General features: G+C 36.2%; 1 protein-coding gene across 1 annotated transcript; it reads left to right on the top strand.

Moving 5' to 3' along the window:
• Positions 1-1,757: 1,757 nt before the first annotated feature.
• On the top strand, positions 1,758-2,717 carry LOC113249993 (olfactory receptor 4K5-like). Its single transcript, XM_026491418.3, has one exon. The coding sequence runs from the start codon at positions 1,758-1,760 to the stop codon at positions 2,715-2,717; it is 960 nt and encodes a 319-aa protein (XP_026347203.2).
• Positions 2,718-11,549: the final 8,832 nt, after the last annotated feature.

Raw genomic sequence — 11,549 nt, 5'->3', positions numbered from 1 at the left:
ATGGATATGTTATTTAGCTTGATTGTTGTAAGCATTGCACAACGTATATGTATATCAAAACATCACATCAAAAACTAAGGATGTACTGTATGGTGACTAACATAATAAAAAATTATTAAAAACACAAAAAATCACATTGTTTTATTTGTCAATTATAACTCAATAAAGCTGGTGGGAAAAAATGAAAGACTAGGGGGTGTATCCTAGGGACTTAGGAAGACTGGCTTCATGTACAAAATAAACAGGCAATGAAAGATATTTGTGCCCTTACATGGGGTTAAGATTACATCACATCCAGATTCCTTACTAAAACTGTGGTCAAATTAATTGTCAGAACTAGTATGGTTTCCTAAAATAGAACTTCTTGAAAGCTTGTCTAGTTGGGCTGCATCCTTATAGGAAAATATAATGAGATGCAGGATTATTTTTTAGGATTATTAGGATTATTCTGATTCCCCCCAAAATGTATTTTTAGGAGCATGAGACATTTATAATTCAATCATTTTTATCTCTTTATCCCAAATCCCTACAACACCTATTCTTTCATCAGTTATAAAGATGTATTAATAAGGCCATTGATAATGATAAAGCAGGGAAGCATAAGTTGGCCTAAATCTAATTTTTCCAGTTTTATTGAGAAATAACTGACATACATCACTGTATATGTTTAAGGTATACAGCACGATGGTTTGATTTGCATATATTTTGAAATAATTATCACCATAGGTTTAGTTAATACCAACACCTGATAATACAATAAAAAGAAAAAGAAAAAAAAATTCTCCTTGTGAGAACTTTAGGGATCTATTCTCTTAACAATTTTCTGGCCTAAAACTAAATTTGATCTGCAAAGAAAACACATAAAGAAAATTTAGGTACTGTTCCTAAATAAACAAGCAGAAATGAGTTTTAGATAATTAAGGTAAAGTTATAATACGTATTTCAAGAAATTATACACATGAATCACTGACCGACTGGGTTGTTTAGCTACAGACCCGGTTAATATCTAACAGTTTCTCTTTAGTAGGAATTGTCTAAATTGTGTATGATTCCTGCAATAGCAGTAAGGTAAAGTTTTGTTAATATGGGGGTATTTAACATATTAAGAACATCTATTGTGTTAGAATTACTCTGATAGAAGAATGTCATAAACTAACATTTTAAAACTTCAAAGCCTTCTGCAAAGTAGGCATTTTTACCACCTCTCATCTTTTTTGAAATGTGTAATTAAAGCTCAGAAAAAGTAGTCTAAAGTCAAACAATCAGTGTGACTTTACATCACACAATAAATGTTAAGCCATGCATATCTCTTGGAGAGTTAAAGAAATGTTATACTTCAAGATTTAGGACAATTAATGATGGAAAATGACTACAAGAACAACAGATGTAAATTATTTTTGCCAATCTACAAAGCCTATGGAGCTGGTTTTAAGTTACTCCTCTTGCCTTGTGATCATGAGTAAGCTCATGGATGAGCTTGTTTCCTACTGTGTAACAGATTACTAAAACTATCCAAAACTCAAGGGGTTCTAAGGAGAAGACAAAATTATTTAGTGTTATTTAGACGTTGTCCTAAGCTCCTTCCTACTCTCCAGATATATTATCATGATCTCTTCAACATTTCTTATTCAGCAAATACACATTATATCTGGGATCTCAGAACCCTTTGCATTAAAAGTCTGTGGTTCAGAAATCTGATCCCTTCTTATGTTCCCCTCCCTTAGGATTGTTACAGAGACCGACTGCAACCTGGATCCATGGATAAGGTCAATTCTTCAGTGGTGTCTGAATTTGTATTGCTGGGACTCTCTAGTTCCCAGGAACTCCAGCTTTTCTTTTTTGTTTTCTTCTCTGTGTTATATGTGGTCATTGTGCTGGGAAACCTTCTTATTATTGTCACAGTAACTTCTGACAACAGCCTACACTCCCCCATGTACTTCCTCCTGGGAAATCTCTCCTTTGTGGACATCTGTCAGTCTTCTTTTGCTACCCCTAAGATGATTGCAGATTTTCTGACTGAACATAAGACCATCTCCTTCAGTGGCTGCATTGCCCAGATATTCTTCATTCACCTTTTTACTGGAGGAGAGATGGTACTATTCGTCTCCATGGCCTACGACAGATACGTAGCCATATGTAAACCCCTACACTATGTAGTCATCATGAGTCGAAGGACGTGCACTGTCCTTGTAATGGTCTCTTGGGCTGTGGGCTTGGTGCACACATTAAGCCAGTTATCATTTATCATGAACCTGCCTTTTTGTGGACCCAATGTAGTATACAGCTTTTTTTGTGACCTTCCTCGAGTGACCAAACTTGCCTGCCTGGACTCTTACATCATTAAAATACTAATTGTAGCCAATAGTGGAATCCTTTCCCTAAGTACGTTCTCTCTCTTGGTTGGCTCTTACATCATTATTCTTGTCACTGTCTGGCTTAAGTCTTCTGCTGCAATGGCCAAGGCATTTTCTACATTGGCTGCCCATATCACCGTAGTAATATTGTTCTTTGGACCTTACATCTTTATCTATGTGCGGTCCTTTACCACTTACCCTGTGGATAAACTTCTTGCCGTATTTTACACTGTTTTCACCCCCATTCTAAACCCCATTATTTATGCACTAAGGAACAAGAGATATGAAGGCTGCCATGAGGAAGATTATCTGAGGCCCAAGAAAATTTCTGAAATTCCACTAGTGAGGAATTCCCTTTATTAAGGCACAATTCCTTCAAATTCTTCAAATTGATACTCTGTCTATAAATATTTCAATGTGTTCTTGTGCCATACCTCAACTATGGTGGAAGTGATGAAGATGATGATATAGAGAATATCTAATGGATATTAACTAGTCCCTTCCCAGGTATCACCTAAGCAAAAGCTAAATATCAAAAATATGGAAAAATATATGATTACTGGTTCTGGAAATAAAATAACAGAATGACTATATGTGGACAGTATCAATACTTTCACTGCTTTAGTTGCAGGTAAATATGAAAATGATAGGGAAAAAAAAGGAGCACCTGATTCTTTGGTGAGCATACATTTAGACATTTTTTCCTGATCTTGGGAGTTTCCTAATCTATATTACTGAAAAAGCTATATAGATGAATAATATTTAAGAATGTGAAACTGAATTTTCCCAACCAGAAGATAGCCATTCCACCAATTTAAGTGTGTAGACTTAAGTGGAGATTCTTAAATTATGAAATCCCTTCCCTAACATCAATTATGCCTATCCTATGTTGTTTTCCAATAACTAATAATGTTTTACAATGAATTATACATCATTGGAGCTTGCATTTCAAATATTTCACTTAATGGTCTTTCTATGATCAGTTAAGATCATTTCAGTTTCCTCTGCAAACACTAAGTTTTTAGTCTATGCTATAAGTAGCTACGCAATAGTCTGCATTTGGACCAAACATGGAGTTCTTTGGATATATGATAATGTTCTATAAATCAATGATAAACATACAATCCAACAGCAACCTGGGCCCAGAAGGACCTCTGGATCTCTACCCTGAACTCTAGGGACTGTTAGGGGATTTATTAATGTTGATGAAGATTTTTAAGTGGGGTTTTTTTTTTCTGGATGCTTCTCAAATTTTATTTTATGTATATATTTTTTAATTTAAGTTCAATTAGCCAACATATAGTACATCATTAGTTTTTGGTGTAGTGTTCAATGATTCATTAGTAGTTTTTATTTCCCAAACTCCTCAATTCATAAAAGGTGATTAGACAAACATAAATATTACCCTCTCCTTTATGCTGAGGATAAAAACATTAATTTTGCTTTTTGTTGTTTGCCTTCTTATCTTCCCAATTACATCTCATCTTTTCTGAATCCAACCGTAATAAAGCATCATTAAGTAAAATATTGAAAAAACCTTGGGAATTTCCTCTTCTCCCCCCACCCTCCCACTCAATTTTTACCCTCTCCCTAGCTTTCTAGTTCTTCTGACAGCTGATATTCTTTGCTCTTTTCTACTCTCAAAGCTTACCTTTCAGTAAGTGTAGCATAACAGTAATTTATACTTCAGTGTAAATTTAAATCCATCAGTTAATTTTTCCAGGAATACATACACGTTCATTTCTTTCTATTTTTAGGATATAACTCTATCAGTAGTGAGAGGGGAGAGTTAGCAGCTTAGATCTGAAACAGGGTCAGAAAGAAGAGATCTTACCAATGTTTCCTGACTCTATACCATGCAGGCTGCCTTGTATTCTGTTCAGGGAATGAGGTCCAGCCTTATGATTCCCCTTCTTCTTGAATAAAGGACTGTATGATTTTCTCTTAATCAGCCTATAGTACCAAAGTATTAGGGAGGCAGAATTCATTAAAAAGCTTATTAATTTCATTCTTTTCTCAATGCTAGGTGATTTGATTACCCTAATATGAAACTAAGCCTTCTTGTTAGGTCTTTTATTAAAATGTTATGTTAAATATAGTAAACAATGTGAATGAATGTGTTAAGAAATTCAAAAAGTATGTAATCTGGTTAACTGGACCAGTTATTAGCTACTCAAGACTCATAACATTCTTTGGCTATGAAATTCTTTTGAAAATATGATAAACATCATAGCTCTCCTTCCCAAACAACAGCATAAACAATTAAACATAAGATTGAATATGCATTAATATTTTACTTCAGAAACTGATCTGGTTTTCAGTTTAAAAAAAATGACAGTAGAGTGAACTTTAGCAAGGAAAAGTATATGCTGTCTATGATATTGAATTAATCTTAAACTTTTATCTTACTGGAATCCTTGAAATATAATGAGTATTAAGAAATGGAGTCTGGGGGCACCTGGGTGGCTCAGTCGGTTAAGCATCACACTCTTGCTTTTGGCTCAGGTCATGATCTCAGAGTCCTGGGAGCCAGCTCAGCCTGGAGTCTGCTTCTCTCCCTCTCCTGCTGCCCTTTCCCCACTCACATGTGCTCTCTCTCTCCCTCTCTCTCTCTAATAAATAAGTCTTAAAAAAAAAAAAAGAAATGGAGTCTGAACTTCCATAGCTAATATTTACAGAAGAGGAAATGTTTGAATCAGAGAACTCTAAATTTTCCCAAATTCTTCGGATTTTTTCACATGGCATCACTTATGTTCCTTACAAACAAACAAATTATTTTGCAAGATCTCCTTCAAGAACAGATGAAGTGCTATTTATATTTCAGTGAAGTTCTTCCAAAGAATGCCTGGAAAGCCAGCAAGTTTTCTTGTAATAGAAAACAACACATTTTATTCTTAATTCTTGGTATAATATCTTGACAAGCTGGATATTCAAAGTCCTACATTTTACATGTTGACAAAATTGACTACTTTCCTGGATACAATTTCAGAGCTATTAGAAGAATTTCGAGCTAATGCACACCAGGAAAAAGAGCAATGATCACAATAATGTGTGGAGTTTCCTCTCATCAAAAGGGTAACAAGAACAGGTAGGTAGGTTGCTGAAAATAAAGTACTCCACTTAATAAAGAAGAATCATATTTTTTCCTTTGTATATTTCTTGACAAAGAAGCTCTATAGATTATCAATCTGTTGTTTCTTGACATCAAGTCCACCTTTCATTGGAGTGCTTTGTGATACCAGACCTGGACTCAAACCTTTCACCTTTGTCATGAGAGGATGCTGGAAGAACACTACAGAAAAAAGAGGCTTTTCTTTCCACTTCCAGTGTCCTTAATCTCTTTCTCCTACAGTGCAGCTGCCATGGGACACCAGTGGCACTCACCCTCCAGCAAGCTGTGGTGCCAGTCTCAGCCTTAAATTTCCTGCTCCTCATTCCCTCCATCTTGGACCAGCTTCGTTCTTATCCAGAGGCCTATTCATAAGCTCTCCAGAGAGTTCTGAAACGCACCCTCGAGAATGGGATCCCCCTTCCAAGTTCATTCCTTCCTGGGGTTCTCTCCTTCAGCCCGACTGCATTATTTGGAGTTCTCTTTCATCCTTTTTTTGTACTCTCTACTACCAGTTGCTAAGTCTTCATAATCAACACTTCTTGTTCAAAATACCAGTATAGTTTCTGTCTCCTGACTGCACTCTGACAGATACAGAAACATTTAAGTATTTAGAAGATATTGAAAAATCAGAAGCATCTAAAAGTGGTTGATAAAATATGACACATAATGAGGAAACTCAGGAGCTGTGTGAACCAAAAAATGTTAGCTGTTTCATCTGTTTATATACTGAAGCGAAATTTATCCACAGCATATTTCAAAATATGCAAAATCCTAGCATCTATGAAGTGTATGATATCATTTGCAAACTAGATTTTTTCTCTTGTAATACAACAAATGAGTATTTACTAACTTAAAAAAATAAAAATAAAATAAAATTCCATTCTCTGCTCCAAGCCAGTGTGACTATTTCCATAGCAAAGGCTTGTTTTTGTTTTTGCTCATTGGCTTTTCCCCAATCATTCATGGACTTTTTTTTTCCTTTTTAATGTGATAGGAAACCTTGTAGAGTACTCTAGAAATAGGAAAAATGGAGAATTCAAGTGTATGTAACACTGAATCCTTAAAGTTTGTACTAAAGTTTTAATCATCAGTCTGCTTTTCATGAAAAGATCCTGCTGATCAGACAACAAAAAAGAATAAAAGGTATTCAAATTGGCAAAGAAGAAGTCAAACTCTCTCTCTTCACAGATGACATAATACTTTATATGGAAAACCCAAAAGACTCCACCCCCTACATTACTAGAACTCAGACAACAAAATCAATGCTCAGAAATCAGCTGCATTTTGGGGCACCTGGGTGGCACAGCGGTTAAGCGTCTGCCTTTGGCTCAGGGCGTGATCCTGGCGTTATGGGATCGAGCCCCACATCAGGCTCCTCCGCTATGAGCCTGCTTCTTCCTCTCCCACTCCCCCTGCCTGTGTTCCCTCTCTCACTGGCTGTCTCTATCTCTGTCAAATAAATAAATAAAATATTTTAAAAAATAAATAAATAAATCAGCTGCATTTCTACACATGAACAATGAGACTGAAGAAAGAGAAATTAGGGAATTGATTCCATTTACAATAGCACCAAAAACCATACGATATCTTGGAATAAACTTAACCGGAAAGGTAAAGGATCTATACTCTAGAAACTACAGAATACTAATGAAAGACATTGAAGAAGACACAAAAAGATGGAAAAACATTCCATGCTCATGGATCAGAAGAATAAACATAGTTAAAATGTCTATGCTACCCAGAGCAATCAATACTTTCAACGCCATCCCGATCAAAATACCAATGACATTTTTCAAAGAACTGGGACAAACAATCGTAAAATTTACGTGGAACCAGAAAAGACCCCGAATCGCTATGGAAATGTTGAAAAAGAAAAACAAAGCTGGGGGCATCACGTTGCCTGATTTCAAGCTATACTACAAAGCTGTGATCACCAAGACAGTATGGTACTGGCACAAAAACAGACACAGATAAATGGAACAGAATAGAGAGCCCAGATATGGACCCTCTACTTTATGGTCAACTAATCTTTGACAAAGCAGGAAAAAACATCCAGTGGAAAAAAGACAGTCTCTTCAAACTGAGGTTTCAGAGGGGAGGGGGGTGGGAGATTGGGCTAGCCCGGTGATGGGTATTAAGGAGGGGACGTATTGCATATAACACTGGGTGTTATATGCAAACAATGAATCATGGAACACTACATCAAAAACTAATGATGTACTGTATGGTGAATAACATAACATAATAAAAATTTAAAAAAAGAAAAATAAAAGATCCTGCTGAAGAACTTCCCATTTGAAAAGAGAAATCTGCTTGTTATCTTTACCCTGCAGGTCTTAAGACCACTGATAAGGCAGAAGCAGCACCACTCTGTGTTTTCGCACTGGTGTGTCATACAGTCAATGATAAAAACAAACAAAATATAAAGGCAAGAGTTCATAGACTTTACAAACTTTTTTTCATAAAATATTTCAAATTACTCTAGTTCCAATAAAACAGAGAAAAACCAATGCATTTTTAATGTACTTTCTATCAACTATTCAAGGTAACTAGCAATATATTTCAGCTGGAATTGAGACATTAAGCACAGTAGAATCCCACGTTATATTTTGTTTAAAACAAATCTTAATATAATTTGGTAATAATTTTTTTCATACAGGCATTTCAAAATGATAATTTGAAATTTTTCTTTTCCAAAGTTTCAAAAAAAATCTTTTTTTTTCCTGTCTTGTCACAGATCTCTGTGGACTTTTCCTATTCCACTGAGAAACTGACAGAGACATAAATTTAACTGCGTAAAAATGGGGAAATAAGAAAAGTACATTTTAGAAATGTGAAAATAACTTTTGCTCTGCTCGTCAAAAGACTTGTCAAATCCAAGTGCAGACTACATTATTATTAGGTGCTCCTGAGGAGATTACTTGCTTTTGATCAGGTCCCCTCCTTAAAATCGTTCAATTCCTATCCATTAACACTTAGGACAAAAGGAAAAAGAATCTTCATTTACCCAATTAATAAGGCTCTTGGCTCTCTACTCATATCACCACGCTAACCCACATCCTCATTTAATTAATATAGTTCCCCTGACGGAAGTAAACGCCACACTATGTCTATGGCAAATGAACATATTCCTAAAGTGTTTTTTCACAATGTGATTATTTTAAAAAGTAGAAGATGTGGTACCAAAAGCCAGAGCAGACTTGTCTGTTCCCTCAGCTCTCAGAATGTAAATTACTTCTGCTGTGTGTATAAGCTACGTGGATGAGTAACACTTCAGACAAGGAAAGGAAACCAAATGCATAGCTCAGAGAGTAAAGGAGCTGAAGCGATGGAACAGACTCGAGAGAGAGAAGACAATATGGCCAGTGGAAAGTGTACCTGAAGATGCTAGCTTAGGATAAAAAGCGAAGAAGCTTTAGTTCTATTAAAATCAAAATAACTGGAAATAATTTGATTCAAATTCGCCAAAGGGTAAAAGCAAAGCATTAGCAGTATAATTTCCAAAAATAAATAACAGAAGCCCCTGGGAGAAACACATTAAGTGACTACAAGGCACATTATGATGGTCTTCAGAAGACTGAAAAGGGAGAGAAGAATCCGACAGCAGAGTCAAGATCCAGTAGTTCACCATAGGTATTTTTACTTTTTTTTTTGACAAAACTATATTTCATCATAAATACTTTCCTTTGGAGAAGAACCTTGCCATATAATATGCTGTAACGGTATCTTGAAATTCCAAACTATATCGAGACCAAATACATGAAGGATGTCACAAAGCAACGGAAATGCCAACGAAGAAAACCTCTCAACTATTATCTTGTGATAGAGTTTTCAAAATTAAGGAAAATAAAAACCACATCAGTCACTCCCTCACCCTCAAAACATCTGCAGTTGACTCACTTCTATCCTGGCTCTCCTACTCTGTCACAGTGTAGTCCTCAGGAAACTTAATGGTCCTGGTAATCTATATACATCATCATACTAGTCCACTACATTGAAAGCACATAGTGATTGGACCTTTGAGCAGCAATGACATAAAAGAGGATAAGAGATAATCCCTAACATTTCAGGGATCTGCCAAATCATTCAGGTTTTAAGGGTCTGAATACTCTGGGGCATGATACCTAATCCCCTCATAACATACAAGACATGTAATTCTGTTTTGTACTCCTTACCATTAAGAAAGAGACACAGTGCTTACAGGCTCACTGAATTCCCATACATGTCTTTGATGCAATTTTAGGTTGAGTCACACAGGATGTCCTTGCTACTCAGGCTATACAAACCAGGAAAACCAGTGACATAGAGGTAGGGATGATAAATAAGAACACTGTGTAGATTCTTTGGCCAAATCACAGAAGAAGGACAATGCTAACTCCTAGGATCCTAGAAAAGAAGCCCTGCATCCTGCAGCAGAGAACAACACACTGGTTGAAAAGTGAATCCTAGGAAGCTGCAGGGCCCTACCAGAGACTGACTTTTCTAGTGACTATGTGCCTAGCACCACTCATCATGAACCAAGTACCAACAAGTCACAATTTCTAACTGTCACAGCACTAAGCCCTCACGTACTGCAACTGGTGCCTCTGGGGTCAGGCTGAAGCTCGTATAAAAGCACAAGTAATCAGCACCCTTAAGTAGTCCAGAACTCTGTACTTCCTACTTCTGTTGCATTAATACCTTTACTTCAGATCAATTTTATGGGCTCAAAGAAGGGTTTCTGTAAATGATTTGATTCTGTCTTGACACAAGCCAAAAAATGGACAGCTGCTGCATTCTTGCCCACTCAGATGACTCTAACGGAAACTGCTGAGGGAAAATTCTGTTACTGGGAAGAGCTGTAAATATTTCACTCAATTACCAAATTGGGGATGTAAAATTGGTCCTATGTAAAAATAAATATGAATTCCTGGACCGTGGAAAATAGTTTTGCTGGTTTGGTAGGGGCCTTGAAAGATCAAAATTAGAATATGTGGCAGAGAAAAATGAGGATAGATTTATGAGAGTGGGCACAAAGTGTGTACATTTTTATATCTCACATCAGTGTCCAACTGAGACCAAAGCCATGGAATTCCTTTTATTAAGGTTAGTCTAAGCGCTGCTACTGCTCCTGAACAGGTGATCAGCAGAAGGGACTAAACCAGAAAACCTGATATGACGACATTCCCCAGTGAGACCACATCCATTCAATGGCAAGTGAATTGTATCACGCCCCTTCTTCCATGTGCGGGTAGTGATTTGTCCTTATTGGGATCAACTCCTACTCCAGATATGGGTTTTCCTTCTCTACCTGCAGTCTCTCTCCATTATCCTAGGACAGTATTTTTGTCAGCTTCTTATCTTAAAAATAAGTATTTTCTATTTTCTCTTTTTTTAAAGATTTTATTTATTTATTGGTCAGAGAGACAGAGAGGGAGAAAGAGCACAAGCATGGGGAGTGGCAGGCAGAGAGAGAAGCAGGCTCCCTGCTGAGCAAGGAGCCCAATGCGAGACTTGATCCCAGCACCCTGAGATCATGACCTGAGCTCAAGGCAGACACGTAACTGACTGAGCCACCCAGGTCCAAAAATAAATATTTTCTGAAAGAATTTACATTATATTTAAATTATATTTAGATTTAGAGACATTAAATTTTTGGCAAAACTGAGTCTTTCTAATCAATAAAAGAAACGTACCTCCCTATATTTATTATTCCTTTCATATTTCACTGTTTTAAAATTTATGATTAACTTTTTCCAGATACTTTATATTTTATCTTTTGCTTCTATTGTGAATGGAAACCATCCTTCATTGTATTTTCTTTGTAATTTTATAAAGTGTTGCTCATTAGGGGCATCTGGTTTGCTCGGTCAGTACAGCATCTAACTCTTGATCTCGAGGTCATGAGTTCAAGCCCCATTTTGGGCATGGAGCCCACTAATAAATAAATAAAAATAAATAAAGTTTTGCTCATTAAATGTATTTTTCCAACTTTATTGAAGATCACACTTTTGCTAATTATTCAAGATGTAAAAACACAGGAAGTAAAATTTTAAAATAATATTTCCTAAACTTACTATTATGTCTACAGTATATTTGGCCGT

This window comes from Ursus arctos, unplaced genomic scaffold (assembly GCF_023065955.2).
Source record: "Ursus arctos isolate Adak ecotype North America unplaced genomic scaffold, UrsArc2.0 scaffold_6, whole genome shotgun sequence".
In the NCBI taxonomy this organism is placed as follows: domain Eukaryota; kingdom Metazoa; phylum Chordata; class Mammalia; order Carnivora; family Ursidae; genus Ursus; species Ursus arctos.
This window is presented reverse-complemented; position numbering and strand designations above follow the sequence as displayed.

Coding starts and splice junctions, on each gene's coding strand:
- LOC113249993 (XM_026491418.3), top strand. CDS start 1,758: ATGGATAAGGTCAATTCTTCAGTGGTGTCTGAATTTGTATTGCTGGGA.